Below are 17,389 nucleotides of genomic sequence, written 5' to 3'. Positions count from 1 at the left end.
TGTTATGGTAATGAGAAGAGAGGCCTTTTTACTCCTTCCTCATCTTTTATTAATAATTTGCTAGTTACCTTTATTTAGGTGCTCTTGAGTTAGTGAGCGTATTCAGGGAAAGGTCATATCAAGTTTCTGATTGTGTACCTCAGAGAGAGAAAAAAAGTGGTAAATGTATGAGCTAACAACATCTCTGTATGGAATAGGCTGAAATCGGGAAACTTGGCAGCGGGGCAGAGAGAATACCAAATACAGCAGTTGGGCAAAAGTCTGTTTGAGGTTCTCTCTTCATAAACGTGTGTTCAGGTTGAGTTACCCTGCATTAAATTGTTCTTTATTTTTGATAATACTTTTCACCTAAGGAACTCAAAGCGCTCTTCAATTAATTACCATTCATTTGATAACTGCAGAGAACAAAGAAAAGTTACAGAAGCTTCCATATAACTATCTAAACCATTCAGACGAGGAAACAAGCTTCTGTCATTTTTTTTTTGCCCTACTGCAAAACATAAAACTGCAATGATAATTGTGAAGTGCATGCATTCTTTTTTTTTACATCTACACATTTGTATTCCTTGGCTTATCGATAAAAAGCGGCTTACGATGTAGATCTTTATCCACACAGAGCTTTCCAGGGTTTGTATGGGCTTTTTTCTCCTGTAACACTCCCCTTTCTAAAATTTTTTTTTTGAGCTGGTGGTTCTGCAATGAAATATTAAAAGATCTTTTTTTTCCCAAAGATCTGTTATAATCAAGTTATTCAACAGGTGTTGTGACTCTAACCCCTGCTGTTCTGTCCCCTACCTCCCAGGACCCAGGGCTCTGCTCTGGTACAGACCAGCTGCATAACCCTGGCTCAGACTGAGAAAACCAAAGCTGTGAGAAAAAGCTGTGAGAACGTCTGCAGCTTTACCTTTCTTTCCTTGCTGGACTCTACAGACTGAGGTAGGATTGTTGAGATGGGGATGACTCAAGGATTCATCTTGGAAACATCATGAAAAAACATCAGCGTGGAAAAGTTGATGCCTGAACACAGTGACGATAAGGAAACAGAACTTCACCTGACTCTAAATCCTCTGCATGACATAGTGGATTTAACTGGTTCTCAACTTTGCCTATTATTAACTGCAGCTTTTAGAAGGTTGAACGATTCATTCAAGAATATCTGGAAGAATGTAGTTTTCTGATTTCCAGGTAGCTCGCTGGACATCAGGGGGCACTGTTTCACCACAAGGAATTTAAACGGAGACAATGGGACATTTGTCTAGTTTTCATGTTGTCCTTAATTCCTAATCCTTCCTATAGGTGGACATTAAATCAACTTAGCTAGTCTTCATCTTTATATGTTATCACAGTTTGAATTGATCTTTGTGTCTGTATATATATAGATACACAAAATAATAAGACCTGGGTTTGAAAGACCTGGGATTCTTACAAAATCTTATTTTTGCAAAAAAAAATTTCCATAAATGCACTGGAACTCAATTATATGAGATATATAGTTACATAGGTACCCAGTAGCTGGTCCAAAAAGGCAGCTGCAGAGCAGTTTGCTTCCTTTAAATAAAAAAGGACTTAAATTTTTCAGGGATTGAGTTGTTTACAGGTAGATTAAGAAGCATCACTGAAGAAAAACACAGGGCTAGTAATTTCAATAAATTATATTTAGGATATACATACTTTTTTTTTCATATTTAGAAATATGAAAGGTAGAAAAACAAAGGCCTTTGGCCTCTGATATCCTTTCCAGTGAACTTTTTTTTGTTGTTTATGAAGTTATGTTGTTATGAAGTACCATAGGAAGAACACCTGGTATTTCTTTTCAAAGTCAGTCATGAAGAAGAACCATTGGTTCTTCTAAATACAGATCATCATTCATAATAAAATACATATTTTTCAATTATAGACTTTTCCTACTTAATGCAGAGTGCGAAATGAGGGGGGGGGGGGGCAGGGGAAGTCTCTGTTCCCTCTAGAGATGACTCCTGACCTTGTCGGGAGGAACCCAGCCTCTCAATAAAATATGTTTTACATGAAATGCACGCAGGCTGAGAGCTCTGTTCCTAAAGACCATAACGAAACTGAAGCATTCATCTAAAAGCAAACTCTGGACATGTGGTTAAACTCTTTCAGAATAAAGGGTGTAGCAAGTCACGCAAGTTTCACTAAATTAAAAAGGAACAGATAAACCACCTGAACCCACATCTATCACCAGAAACCTGTTTTTCACATGGGAAGAGAGAGTAAGGATTTAGATGAGGTGTGTGAAACAAATTGTTACGGCACCATGGTGCCTGGGCTGGGACTAAGCCTAACAGACTGAATATGGCTTACCTGTTTGCCGCTTGAGGTAGCAAGTGAGGATACCGGGAAGGCACCTCACAGCTAAATCCTTGCTTTTGACAAATGGTACAGTATTAGAACTACAAATGGTCCAGTGCCACTGAAGTTTGTCATTGATGGATGAATGGACAGGAAGATTGTTTTCAGCTTTGTTTACTCGAAAAGAACTTCCAAGCATACAGCAGGGTTTTCTAATACTTAAGTCCAAGAACAACTGTAGTTATTCTCAGGTCCTGAGAAATTCAGGCACTAGAAGAAAAAAAATCATTTGGCAATTATGTAGTGAACAAGAAGTGTACTGACTAGATTAATACAGCAAATGGTAAAAGAATGTGAAGGCTGCCAGCAAACACAGTGCATGTTTAAACATGCTGCTTCTGCATACTTCAAAACAGCCAAGTACTCTGCAGCAGAAAATCTACGTAAAGTACGGGGGACTTAAGTTTCGACTTGCTGTTCATTTCTACTGTAAATAGACTTATATGTCCTCTGTGAACTTAACTAATTCCAAGCAGACAGTGGAAGCCTTTATTTTTAAGGACTGGCACTTCTGTGCTGCCTGTAAATGAAATGAAGCAGTCTTACCTGAAGAGTTCTGATTACTTTGTCAAAATAAATCGATGAGATAGACTAGGACTTCACCATCATGTCACAAAATGGCAAGTGATGAAAGATGTATCTCTCAACATCAGTAACTCAAAATTCAAATGTATAGTTTACATTCAAGGGAAAGGAGATGAACTGTACAGTACTCCTTTAAGTGTTTTTTTGAACCTCCTGACGTCACCCACCATGTTCTAACTTTTTAAAGCCACTAGAGACTGTATTTTGCATTGGCGAGTATGCAATAACCACGGTTATTTGTTACCCAGCTATGCCCACGCTGTTTCTTCATACTGCGTTGTGCAAAGAGCAGTAATAACCAGGACTCCTCTATACCACCATGACCCTGGAGCCATTTGTTTCAGCTGCCAAGAGCACCAGGCTTCCCGAGCCACAGGTGCAGGAGCACGGAGCAGGTGTGTGTCGGCCGTGCCCAGGGCGCTGCCGGGGTACTGCGCCTGTGCAGAGGGACTGGATCGCCTGCATGCGCGTTGGGAAAACGCGAACTCTTCTGCTTGTATTTTTCTCCTCTTTCCTCTCAGAAACAACTAGCAAACCCTAGACTTCAAAAATCTTGGCGATGAACATCTAGCTGAACCAATAAAACTTCAAGAATTTTACTTAAAAAACATTTTTATAAGATCACATTAGCTGAAAATATTCCATTCACATCTAGTGACTAACACACATGCATCGTCTCACTGATGTAATGTATACGTACACAGTAGCACACAAAACCACAAAAGATCTAAGCAACTTATTATGTAGGAAATATATCTTTTTATCTAGGGAGATAAAAAGTAGAAACACTTTGGCACTTTCAAAATAATGTCCTAATTCTTTTCCTGAAGGCAAGTTCAGCATTTCTTAAATAATACCTGTTTGAGTGCATGAAGAACAGGTGGGAGCCTTCAAACTCTTAGCTAGCTGGCTTATGATTAACTGGGCAAAACGTGTAAATTGCATCAAATCTTTCTCATCTTGTTTTCTAATTCCGAAGTTTAGATTTACCTTTCAGTTTACTGGTCACATAATACAGATCACTAACTCTTTCAAACACAGGGTGTCTATTCTCTGTTTTTAAACTGTTGAACACAATTGAATCTTTGTCCGTGACCACAGCCCCTATAATATGAAACAATAGTAGTAATTACGACGGGACAATTTCTCTACTGTCAAGAGCCTTATTTTGATGGCATGGCATTCAGAAGCATCACCCCATGGCAGGATTAATCAAGAGTAATGTACTTATCATTTCTGAAGGGAAAATTATTTTCATATGCAAATAGATTGGCTCCAATCCCCTCATAACTGCTAAGAAAGGGACAGCATCAAGTTCAATAGTGGGAAGGCAGAACTTCAAGGACAGCCCTTTGGAGACTAAAAACAGGCAAGTTAAAATGTAAGCTGGAAAGAGTCTGGAATTTTTTTTTTCCCACTCCCATCCAGTGGTCCAGGCTCCACACAGTTAGAGTTGCCACAGTTTGTTAAACATTGAATGCCCCTCCCAAGAAGCAATGGGCTCTATAATTACCCCAGGCAGGTCAAAAAGCTTGCTTCTCTGAGTTCAGTAATCACAAGTTGTAAAAGTTCTCTCACTCAGAGGCTGAAGCAATAAAATGACTAGTACAAGGGCTGTAAATTAAAGTGCAAAGAGAAACAGATGAACTTTGGTAACAGCCATTGCTAACTGAAAAAATAAGGGAAACTCATGAACTAGGAAAGTAGTTACAACATAAAAGCGATTTATTTCAGTGAGGAAAAAAAAAATTGTGTGAGCTGTGGAACACCTAGCTCTCTTAACCCCACTCTCTGCCATCCGTTGTGTTGCACTAAACGGTGTTTGTGGGATGCAGTTTTTCTGCTCAGCTCATGGGTGTATTTATTCACCTTTGCTTGTGGTATGACTACACACACAGATCGGAGTGAGGCAAGAGTGGGTGGGGATTTCCAGCATGCGAGTCGCTCCGTGGAAACTGCCTGTGTGCACGCTGTGACCCTGTTTACACTGAGGAATACATGTCTCTGCTTACTGCTGGCTACAGCTGTGTCCACAGGTTGTTACTGCGGGTTACCTGACATACTGTAAATCCACACCCTAGCTCGCCTTGTAGCGACCTGTATATATAGCCAAGTCGGAGACAAGCAAATTTAATGGCAGACACCTCCAGGTTGTGAGAAAAGTACTTAATGTGCCTTCTGATAACACCATACTGAGAGACGGGACAACTATCTGTCTGTATAACCATCTGCTTTGGTTCTGCCCACAGCGCAGAGATGTTGTCATGCGATAAAACATGTTAAAAACTATTTAGGACTCTCTCAAACAGTTTTTAACAAGTGTTTTGACAAAGTTCCATCTGTATCTTCTTTCACAGAGAATGGCTAAAAGGGCAAAAAAAAGTATCTTAGATGCCAGAATTGAAACAATTTGAGTGTAAACGCAGCTTCTCTTACTACAACTTGCGATCCCATGTTTTCCTCTGAGCCCTTTCCAAACCATATGAAACCAGTGAGCGTTCTGAGGGATTGGGCACAGTATGAAATTAATATGCTTGCCTATCTGCTACGAAGTAGTCTGGATGAAGAGTTATTAATTTTTTTACACCTAATGCTGCGCATTTTAAGCAGCTTTGAATGCTGACAATAGATGTTCTAAAAAAATGCTGTAGGTATAGGAGCCATGGAGATGCATTTTCAGGTAGTATAGACAGGGATGACAAGCCTGTTACTGACCCCACCCACTGGAGCTAAGACTAAGCCCTGGCAGGGGGGTGAGGATGCCACAACGTATCAGGCAGGTTGGTTTCTATAATCCTCAAAGACGCAAATAGAACATGCATTAATTGCGTGAGCATTTCTCTCCTGCGGCTACACCCTGTCTAGTTTTATGAACCTCGGAACCAACAGCCCTTTACCTCTTGGTAGATACTCTTACTTTTGGTCAAAGGTCTCCAGCCTGAGAGAACCAAGCTGTGGGCTTCTGAAGCCAAGGACAGCTTTGTGAGTGTTGCCACTGCCTCTGAACTCATTTCCATCTCCAGTCTGCATGGCAATTTCGGCAAAATACACAAACATAGTTATGTTTACAAACTGTGTTATTACTCAAGGAAAACAAAGTCAAGATCACGAAACAGGCCAAAAATAAGCAAAACGTGTAAACTAGCTTTTTTACAGTGTTCAGAAGTAGTTAGACAGTCTAGCGGAAAGGCACAATTGCTCATTTATTTTCTTATTGGCTCTATATTTGACCAGCTCCATACGGCCAAAACATTTAAGCTCTCCATGACTCCAAATGTCCTCATTATTCCAATCGACAATACTACTTACCTGTTATGTAGTGTTTTTCAAACCTGCAGGAAAAATAAAATACGCAGAAGCACCAGTTTTACTACACTTCTTTGAGCAGCAGCATACATCGGTTTGTGAAGGCATGGAATCGTCAGAAACACATCATGGACAAGATACTCTATATAATTTTTCAAAATTGTCCTCTTCCTACAGTGCTTTCATGGCTTCATTCTGTGCAAATGGTATAGTCTGCAAAAATAGTTGTACCCAAACATTCCAAAACTGTACTAAGTTCCTGAGCAAGTCTAAAATATAGATAATGTATAGAGCAATGTCTACTGTTCAAAAAAACTGTTGGCACTTTTGAGCGTAAGACTGTTTCTGGTTGTTTCTAACTTTGTCAGCCTCAACCATTTAAAAGTCATCATGAATGTTCGAAAGTCATTAATTTTGTTGGGAAAACACTAGTAAGACTATGTTTTGCCATTTGGTATAATACATGGCCTATTTTCTAGGGATGAGACTTTGGTTATCTTCAGAAGGGTACACCCCAAACCGATCAGGTTTGCAGGCTCTGAAGAATCTCAGGTAGAGGTAGATTGCCACATCTCGGATGGCACCGATCATGCTCTCTCCACTCATCTCTCTGATCTGCTGACCACAGTGCATGTCACAGCCCCACCCTGCATCGTTTCCTGATACTTCAGGAGTGACTCATACATCCTCACAACTTTCCCTGAAAGCAGATTTTGTCCTTTTTCTGTGCCTGGGGAGTATCACAAGCCCACGCACCCAGTTTCTAGGGAAGACCTGGAAATGACCTCATAAAGACCTAGGCCAGATCCCACTAATTCTTACTGACTTCAGAAAGAGCTGGATTTATCTCCTTGGATCTGATCCACCGTTCACTGAAGTCAACAGAAAACCTCCCACTGGCGTCACCGGCTCTTGAATACTTCAGTGAACTGAACTTTATTCTCCAAACAGATCTGGAGCAGATGGAAATTACAGAGCAAAAGTTGAAAAATACATGAATTTTCCAAATGTAAGTTTACATATTCTCTAGGCCCTGGTGTTCAAAACTTTTCTTCTTTTTGCTATATGATAGAGCCAGTAATGTGCTCGTAGCATTTAAACTATCATTTGTCTGAGCTGTAATTATGCTTTAATAAGTGTAAACCACAACTAGCCTACACTGCACTGCCTAATCAGCACTCAGCTATTTGATAAGAGGAAGTATCTCCAACAGTTGATAATATTATCCTGTTTATAACCAATAAGCAAGGCCTTACCTTTAGAGCTGTACGCTGAGAAAAGTTCATATAGAATAGCCATTGAATAATGTTACGTCTTCCAGCACAGACAGTTACCTGTTGCCACAAAAGGTACAAAAAAGACACTGCCTTCCAACCCCCTAGACGCCAAGGTATCTGTGTAATGAAGCTACTTTGATATTTGGGCCCTTTTATCTTTTTAACCATATGCCTGCTTCACTAGCTTTGATTCTACGGAGAGGCTTCCGTCAAAATAACCTGTAAAGAGAGTAACATTAACACTATTGTGAATGGTCCCTCATTTCCATTGCTTTGCTGGAGAATGACATTGTGTAGAGCAACTCTCTCTGCTTCTAAAATACTGAGCAACGTTTCACAAGAATTTCTTCCGATTTGGAAACCTGGGGAAATGATAGATAACAGGCTCTTTATTAGCTCCTGCAAATTGGAGCCAAATTAAATGCTGTACTACAAAACGCAACATGGTGCACCTATCTTTGCACCACAGTTATGGTATGGCTTTCTATAGGTAATAGCTAACAGTTCAAGGAAAACATAATGTGTCACAGTAAAAACCCAAAACACACTGTAACAGGCTTCTTTAGTCCACACAAATACCTTGAGACCATTCAACCCTTAAACACTAAAGGTTACAGCTATTTTTTGTATACTGACAGCAAAGACCCATCCAGTATTTGTAGGTCATTGAAGAGACAGCACTACTTTCAGTAGTAGGCACCGTGAGGTTTCAAGACTGCAGACTAAGGCTTGGATTTTTAAAACCAGGCACAGAGGTTTACCTACACAGAACAAGGGCCAGGAGAACAAGGAGGATTAGCACGTACCCAGCCTGTTCTGTTCTTCTACATTTACATATTAAAAAAGGCAAAAGCCGATCATCAAATGTACTGTTCAACACATTATCAAGGCTTACCTAGTTCAGTTTGGCGATTTGGTAACAACGAGGTAACTCTTCTCATCTTGAGCAAACCAGTACATTTACACAGAAAATGAGCTTTACAAGAAGGCAGGCATTTCTGAGCCTATTGATCCTGCTCATCTTTCTGAAGAATGCCATCATTTGACAGCAGCAACGCGAGAAGTCCATATCTGAGACTTTAAAATCTTCCAAAGTTTTCACACGGCTAAGATCATGCTCTTATTTTGAGTCTTTGACAAGTGTATCAGAAGAGTGTTAAGAAGCCACACAAAACTGCAAGAAGAATCAAGATAAATGCTGCGAAACTCTAATTTCGGGCTGTACCAGGAGCAGACCCAAAAAAGTCATTTAACTCAGACCCATCTGAGACAGCACCTACCTGATAGCAGCAGGGCACTGTAGACAATAGTAAATACAAAACCAGTGATACAACACAAACACAGCTGTGCACAGAGACAAAACCACAAAGATAGCTAACCTGCACTTACATTTTAGAACATGCAAAGGTTTCAAACAGTTTCATTAACTGAGGTCTGCGCATACAAAAGCCGCAACAAGTTTCTATTGTACAGCAAACGCTGGGAAGAGGAAGTTTCAAGCCTTTGGAAACTCATGCATTTCTCATAAATGCAGGAACAGACTGAGAGAGATGTCATTCTGGTTTTCTCCTGTACTAAAATAACTTGTTTTTCTAGGACACTAATATATCTTTCAGAAAGATCTATGCATATGTTTTTAACTGAATTAATAAACTCAAAAAAAGCTTCAGAAAATATTTTCCGTCTACCATACCTATCTTTTGTCTTCCATTTTGGCATTACTTTTCCACTTTGGAAAGCCATTTTAACACCTGCAGCAGGCTTGCCTATGTTTCCTCCTCGGCAACCTTGCAGGGCGCTGGCACTACCTACCATTTTGTAGGTTCCCACAAAGCTCTGCTGCTCAGAGACAAAGCCCCAAAGACCACATTTTTCTGAACAAGGAAGTGCGGGTACTGCAGCACCAGAAGCGACTCTCTTCAGAGCAGTCCTATGGCGGAGTGACCTAGTGCGCATTTTAGAAAAGGAAAAAAAAAAAAAGCAGAAAGATCCTTAAGAAATAGTTTATTCTACACAGATAGGTGTTCTGTTTTTTCTTAAGTTAACTGAGGGATTATCAGGGTTTATTTTAAACACTAAGTCCTCATGAAGTAGTTCAAAGGGCACCACTGGATGTGAACAGAACTAACCATAGCGTGTGGATATTTATTACAGGCTCTCAGCGTGCCGAGAGCGGACTGCGGGAGGGATCCGTGGCCGCCTGCCCGCAGAGCGGAGGGAAAACACCCCCCGCCTCCCTCCTGAGGGAAAGGAGAGGCAGGGCCCGGCGGCCACAAGGCCAGGGCAGAGACCTCGGGGCCGGCCACCCCCGGGGCTGCCGCGGGCAGGCCTCCCCGCGGTCCCGGCCCTCGGAAGGCCAGCGGCGGGAGCGGGAAGGCCCGAGCCGGGCGAGAAGCCGGCTCTGCTCCCCCGGCCCGTGTGTCACCGCAGAGCAAACACGCCCGAGGGCTTCCCCGGTGACTAACAGTTTCCCTTCGACGGCGGGGCCGCCCGCCCGCCCCCCGCCCCGGCTCCCCCACGACGCCCCCGCCCCCCCAGGGCGGTTTCACCGCCCCTTTACCGGGACCGACCGCACCTCGGGGCGCCCCTCAGGCGCCGCTCCCCCTCCCCAGCCCTGCGGAAGAGCCCGTATTTGGGGCGGGCCGGGCGGGGAGCGGGGACCCGCCCTGCCCCATCCAGTTTCGCCCAGGTGCGGGGGGAAGGGGCGGCGGTTTAACTGCGCGCCCGGCTGCCCGGGGAGGAGGAGGAGCCGCCACCGCCGCCCCCTCCTGCCCGTCCCAGGTGTAACCGGAGCCGGGAGGGCGCGGCGCAGCCACCACCACCTGCGGAACCTGTCGGGCGGCTCACATCGGTTCCCCGCCGCGCACGCACCGCTCCGTCTCCTCCGCCCGCGCCTCAAAGGACTTTTCCCCGGCCTCTCCGCGCCCCGCCGCCGGCCCCAGCCATGAAGCCGCTCTGCGGGGCTGCGCTCCTGCTGCTCCTCTGCGCTGCCGCCAGCGCCCAGCAGACCTGTGAGTGCCCGCACCCCTCTGTCCGCCCCCCCTAGCCGCGCTCCCCCGCCCGGTGACCCCGGCCCGCGGCCCCTCTCGCCCTCCGCCAGCCGCCCCGCCGGGCGCTCTGCTCCGCTCGGCGCGGCGCCACAAAATGGCGCCCCCTCTCCGCCGGGGGCGCGGGGCCGCTGGCGGGCGGGGAGGGGCCGCCCCGCGGGCGGGAGGGTGAGGAGGGGGCAGGGGCGGCCGGCCGGCCGGCCTCCGCGCCCCTTTGTCCCCGGCCGGAGGGGCCCGCAGCCCGCGGGAAGGGCCCTCGGGCAGCTCGGGCGTCGCGAAGGACGTTTCCGTCCTTCTCTAGGGAAGGGCGGGTGGCGATTTGGGAAGCGGTGGGGCACGGGTACCTCACACCCGGCCGGCGCCGGCCGGCCAGGGGCGGCTTTGTTTCTCCTCCCCGCCCGCGGAGCAGCGGGTGGCCGGTGCCGCGGGGTGCTCGGCTGCCCGCCCGCCCTCACAGCCGCGCTTCTCTTCCAGCCTGCATCTGCGAGAAGAACAAGCGCGTCTCCAACTGCAAGCTGGTAGACGGCGTCTGCTGGTGCGAGTCGGTTGGCTCCCGCGTGTCTGTGAACTGCAACACCCGTGAGTAAAGCACGCGTGTCGGCCGCGGCTTGGCCTGGGCGCGTTCTCCGGTACGGGGCGGTGAGGAGAAGTGCCAGCTAAACGCAAGGGAATACGCGAAAATGAGCATTGAGTTCCCGGCAAGTCATGGTAGTAAGGAAGGAAAGCTGCTTCCTGGTCTTCCAGATCAACTGGCAATGGAAGATAAGCGTTTAGGATTCCTCCTGTGTAGCTAGTGCGGGTGTGCGCACGCTTATCCTGACGCAGGCCTCCTTAATATTCAGCCTCTAATGGCAAGAGTTTCTCAAAGATTAATTTTTAGCTTCCTTCAACGCATGTATCGTGACCTCTACAAATCTAGAGGTCAGAAAGCCTTGTCTTAGGACCTGACTCTTGGTTCGAGCTCAGCTAAGCTGTAAATGATCCTCTGGCTGAAGGAAACTGAAGGTGGCTGGACCTCTTACGCATTTGGCTTCAGAAGCTGATGTACCGCAGTTGTGTTGACTTTCTGCACCACCTACGTGTTAGGCACCCGATGTTCCTTGTAATGGCTTCAAATCGAGTTGCTTCTGATGTAACCTTGTGCTTTTCCAGACTAAGAGCTCTGTTTTAAACATGCTGCATAACGTGACTTTCTGGTTATTTTTAGTGACTTCAAAATGCCTGTTGATGAAAGCAGAAATGACAGGCTCAAAATCAGGTCGTCGTGAGAAACCAAAAGATGCATTTGAAGATACTGATGGCCTTTATGATCCCGAGTGTGAAAATACTGGTGTTTTCAAGGCGAAGCAGTGCAATGGAACCACCTGTTGGTGTGTGAATACAGCTGGTGTTAGAAGAACTGACAAACATGATGCAGACTTGAAGTGCAATCAATTAGTCAGAACGACGTAAGTCTTTCAACAGAGTGTGCTGTGACACGAAAACAGTCCTGTATTAGGTTTTGCGCTGTAGAGGATTTATCTGTGTGAATGATGGGCTGGGGATGAATGAAGATGGAGTAATAAACACTTGATTACCGCTTTTTTTTTTTTTCTTCAGAAACAAGGAGACATTGAAGTGTTTTTGAGGGGGCTTGCTTTGTTTTCCTCTCACTGCTCTGTTGTTTTCCCTGGGGTTAGATTTTTAGTATGTGTTGTTATATGCACATGCTTTGAATATTCATTGTATCTACTTATTACTTTAGGTGGATCATCATTGAAATGAAACATGCTGAGAGAAACACTCCTCTGAACGCTGAATCTTTACAGAAGTAAGTGGTGATAGTAAGATGTCTTGGCAATCTCTGCATATGCTACTAGATAGTAGCGTATTTCTAAACAATTGTTTAAAAGCATTGTCAAATCTGTGAACTCATTTGTAAGGCATCTTAGAAGTGACCTACAGATCCTTCATAGAATTGCTTTGATTTTTACTGGAAATAAATTAACAGCTAATGAGATTCACTTCCATTTAAAACTGATGGCTACTTTTTTTTTTTATCAAGTCAATATACTGAAGGAAATGGAAGGTAATAAGGTGAAACTGCCCAAAAAGTAAACTGACAAAGATGGCATAGGGACTGCAGCAGCAGAAAAACAACAGTTTAGCTACGTCATGGCTAAAATAAAATCTTACTTCTCTGTCAGAGGTCATACAGCAAGAAAAATGCGCTTGTAGCTATTAGACACTACCCCCCGCGCCCGAAGAAAAGCTACTAGTCTCTAGCTCCTCTTCTAAACTCTCAAAACTGTTCAAACTCTTCTCTCTAACACTTCAGTTATGTATGTGTTTATTTTTCAGTAAGTGCATCTTCACTGTCAGGAATTAACAGAGCTCTAGTATAATAATGAGAGTGTACTGGGTTTGGTTGGGATGGAGTTAATTTTCTCCAGCAGTTGGTATGGTGCTATGGTTTAGACTGGTGACCAAAACAGTGTTGATAAGTCACAAATGTTTTAGCTGTTGCTGAACAGGGCTTACACGGTGTCGAGGCCTTCTCAGATTCTCACTCTGCTGCCCCAATGAGTAGGTTGGGGGTGGGCAAGAGGTTGGGAAGGGACACAGCAGAGATGGCTGACCCAAATTGACCAAAGAGATATCCTGTATTGTATAACGTCATGCTCAGCAATAAATCTGGGGGGAGGTTTTTCCCAAGTAGCCATTGCTTGGAGATTGGTTGGGCATCCATCTGCTAGTGGTGAGTGATTGCTTTTGCATCACTTAAGGTTTTTTATTTTCCCCAGCCAATCCTTTCACTTACTAGACTGTCTTTATCGTGACCCATGAGGGTTGGTTTTTTTTTTGCTTTTGCCCTTCTGATTCTCTTACCAGTCCTGGTAGGGGGAAGTGAGTGAGAGACTAGGTGAGGGTTTAGCTGCCAGCTGGGATCAACCCACCACAGAGAGACTGCAGGAAAAAAGAACAATTCTACTAGTCTTCCTTGCTTCTGAAAAAAGATATGTAAAAAGTACTGTTTTTAACAGCTATGGCTTTAATATCCTTACAGGTTCTTCAAGGATATAATTACCAGTCGTTACATGCTGGATGGACGCTATATAAGTAATGTTCTGGTAAGAGACACATCATTTTTAGTAAAGTATCAGAATTTTATTTTGTTGTGAATAACTTTGAAAACTCTTGTCTGACTAATGCAGTACAGCATGAGTCTTATTAGAAGCTCTAAAAATAGTGACACTTACTGAGCAGCTAGCAAATAGCTGTATCTGAACTGAAATACTGAGAAATTACATATTCCTCTCCTCAGTCTGTAGATGAATTCTTTCTTTGCTTGAGTAAAAAAGTGGAGTTTGAATCATACTGTAAACAGTTGGCTTGAGAACAAGTACCATAAACTTGATTCAGGATGTGTGTTTACAAGTTGGATCATAATATTTTGCTGTGTATTTGATAGTTGGATTTAAACTAGCCCCTTCTTAATACCACACTATATTTTTTTGCAGTATGAAAAACCTTACATTACTATTGATTTGAAGCAAAATTCCACAGACAAATCTCCTGGAGATGTGGATATAGCTGATGTGGCCTACTACTTTGAAAAAGATGTAAGTGTGTAATGGGTAAAGTCTGTCAAAGACGAGATGGGTATATTGTGTTGCATTTAGTAGTCTTACTGTGTGCTGGCTAAAGCAAGATGAGTTATTTCCTATCTGTTCTTAGGTAAAACGTGACTCCATCTTTCATAACAACGAACTAAACATGAGCATTGGTAATGAAGCGCTGAGTTTTGAGAAGACAGTGGTCTACTATGTTGATGAAATACCACCAGAGTTTTCCATGAAGTCTCTGACTCCTGGCCTCATCGCTGTTATTGTAGTAGTGATAGTAGCAATAGTTGCTGCAATTGTTGTTCTGGTAAGTTCGAACGAAGCTGCCAAGCAGAACAGGTAACAGTGTATTTTGGGAAATAACATACCAGGGTAATTGGACTCTGACAGAAACGGTCTTCCTCTGTAAACTGGCTTCTTTTTTGAGACTTGGGAGGTGGGAAAGAGGTGATGGACATATCGTCACTGTTTCAGGTTACAACTGAAGGGTGTTGCGTGGAAAACAAAAGTATTGGGAAAAACTCACTGAGGTGAAGAAAGTATCTGCCTTGTCTCCTGGCTTAAAGTAGTCGGGATTGACAGGCAGCCTCTCATGCACCTCGCTTTGGAAGGATGGGGAAGGGACAGCTTCAAGTTTGGACTTCTAAAGTCACAACCAAATTAAGTCTTGACTTACACATAACTTTAACTTTACAATTACTGTGTCCTCTTACAGGTCCTCACAAGGAGGAGGAAAGGGAAGTATGTGAAAGCAGAGGTAATTAATTTCTGTTTATGGTGTATGTGCGGGGAGGAGGTGGGCCAGAATCCAGAAAATCCTAAGTTTGCTGTAGGTTAAAAGCTTGCTTTGGGTGCTTCAGATGTGTTCAAGGAGACTGAATATTCAAATTCTGTAACTAGTTTTCATCTCTATATAGTTCACCTGGTTCGCACTGCACTAGTTGCAAAGGCAACTGGTGATCTGCTGCATTTCCCAGGGGTGGGGGGCAGTGCTGACAGCAAGCACTAATTTTACGTATCTATAGCAAGGGCTGTACAACCCCTAGGAAATACTGATAGTCTTGTTCTGTCATGAAGACCTTTGCTTAAGGTATTTGCATGGAGCTTGCAGTTTCTATTGAAGAGCTACTTTCTGACAGAATCGTAGCAAATGGTACTAGTGCATGGTGCTTCACCCCAAGTGCAGAGCCTTTTGTAAAGGCATCCAGAGGGTGTTGTAGCTAAATAGTAAAGTCTGCTCCCTGTACACACCCCAAAGAGTGCTGTGGTATTTTTAAGAGTAATAAACCTGAAGTGTTACAGTGGTCTTAGCACATTCTGTTCTGGTAGTGTTACATCAAATCCCTTTGCTAATGAAAATCTGGGTTGTTAAGTCCTATTGACTTCTTGGGTCTGCCGTTGAGAAGTGGCACAAATGTTGATGTCCCTCTACCTCCTCCTCTCCAGGTAAAGGAAATGAATGAAATGCATAGAGGGCTGAACGCGTAATTAAATCAGCTGAAGACACAGTAAGATTCAAACAAGAAGACAAAAGAAACATTGGAGGCATGGATCTTAACTCTTAAAAGATTCCTCCTGAAAGGGAGGCAGTTGTGCTCACTTAATGATTGTTAAAACTCTTAGCAGCCAAGACTGGTAACCATGCTACTACTTTTCCTGTTTGTTGAGAGTTAAATCTTAAATGCCCCATCTTACTCAAGTAAGCAAACTTCACTATTGCTTCCTGATTTTATTTTTTTATGATGATGAAATGAGTTGACAACTGCTGTTACTAGGGTTTTGGAGCAGACATGCTTAAATGGTTATTTTACCCTTGTGGGAGGTTTCTTGAAAATAATGATTTTTTGTAGCCATGTTGTAACGAGACTGTCTCCTGTATAACTGAACATAATGTTTTTATGGCTGTTTGTACATATTTGAAGTTGCTGTAACTTTTTTATGAAGTGAATTAATAAAACTTTGAAACAGGCTTCTAATTCCATGTTGAAATTATGATGATCTGCTAAGTTACCGTGCTTACAAATTCAGCAGTGTGGTATTTCCTTAAAGCAAGCAACCTCAGCATAGGTGAAGATATTCTAGAACTCCAATTAATGAAGTTTGTATTAGCCATCCAATATCTCAATAGCACTTTTTTTTTCCTTAAAGCTGTGAAAAGTATGCTTTATCCTATTTTCCCCTCTTAATGTGCAACAGGAGTAAAATGATAAAATATGGATTGTTTGTACAAAAAAATAAACATGCTGTGAATGTAGCAATTTCAGGAATGCATAGGCTGCTCTTTCAAATGCTATTTGAGTAGAATAAAACAAGCCTCTAATCTAGACCATCTCTGGTGCGGGGTTGGGGGTGGGCAGCCTTGGCATCCGACTGTGGAGCTGGGGAAGAGCTATTACACCATTACGATGACTTGCGTAGCTGTTCATTGCGAAGTTGTTGCACAGCTAGAGTCTGTTTCGGCTGTTATTACTGTTTACTGTCATGGTGGCTGACCAAACTTACCCAGGCTATCTACTCCCTCCCAGAGCTTTGGATAAAGGAGCTTGCTTTGGCAGTCAGTAATCTATGTAATGTATAGTGGCGAGCAAGTAAACAGGTGTTAAGTCTGTCCAGCATATCTGATTTATAAAGGAAATGCTGTAACTCCTGTTGCCAGAGAAATAATGAGATGCAAGATAAGGAACTGAATGACAAATCTTATTACTAATGTGGTGCTTGTTTTGACCCCCCCTCCCTAAAACAGGAAAAGTAGGATAAACTACTGAGATTCCACGTCTGGGTTCATGAAATTAAATGTGAAACATACCCCATTAGAGAGCTTGTGCGTGTCTGCTGAATACAACAGGGACGTTACTGGGCCGCGTTGAGCGTACCTTCGATGTCGCAGGTCACCAGTATACCTTCTGCCTTTGAACAAGGTGGCGGCTGGCGTGCGCGTGTTCCTGTGCTGGGTGTTGAAACGTAGGCAGCGGCCGTTCCCTTGGGTCTGCCAACACCTGGTGCGATGAACTTCGGTGTCTGTGTGCTGAGCTGCTGCAGCCCCCAGGTTTTACTAAATTTCTTCTGAGCCTACAGTACGTTTTGGGAGGTGGAGGCATGCGGATTGATTTGCTCTGTCAAGTTGCTGCTCCTGCTAAGCGCAAAAATCCCGAAGCAGGGAATTTACCGGAGTGCTTTGCAGCCTTTTCAGGCACTT

At 43.7% G+C, this 17,389-nt stretch overlaps 1 protein-coding gene across 1 annotated transcript; it reads left to right on the top strand.

Moving 5' to 3' along the window:
• The first annotated feature begins 10,215 nt into the window (after nt 1–10,215).
• EPCAM (epithelial cell adhesion molecule) lies at nt 10,216–16,168 on the top strand. Its single transcript, XM_082306274.1, has 9 exons — nt 10,216–10,552; nt 11,063–11,167; nt 11,796–12,036; nt 12,333–12,398; nt 13,635–13,698; nt 14,089–14,190; nt 14,306–14,500; nt 14,909–14,950; nt 15,640–16,168. The coding sequence occupies exons 1-9, from the start codon at nt 10,486–10,488 to the stop codon at nt 15,679–15,681; spliced, it is 924 nt and encodes a 307-aa protein (XP_082162400.1). The 5' UTR covers nt 10,216–10,485; the 3' UTR covers nt 15,682–16,168.
• Nucleotides 16,169–17,389: the final 1,221 nt, after the last annotated feature.

The sequence above is a fragment of the Platalea leucorodia genome (genome assembly GCF_965183815.1).
Source record: "Platalea leucorodia genome assembly, chromosome: 3".
Taxonomy (NCBI): Eukaryota; Metazoa; Chordata; class Aves; order Pelecaniformes; family Threskiornithidae; genus Platalea; species Platalea leucorodia.
This window is presented reverse-complemented; position numbering and strand designations above follow the sequence as displayed.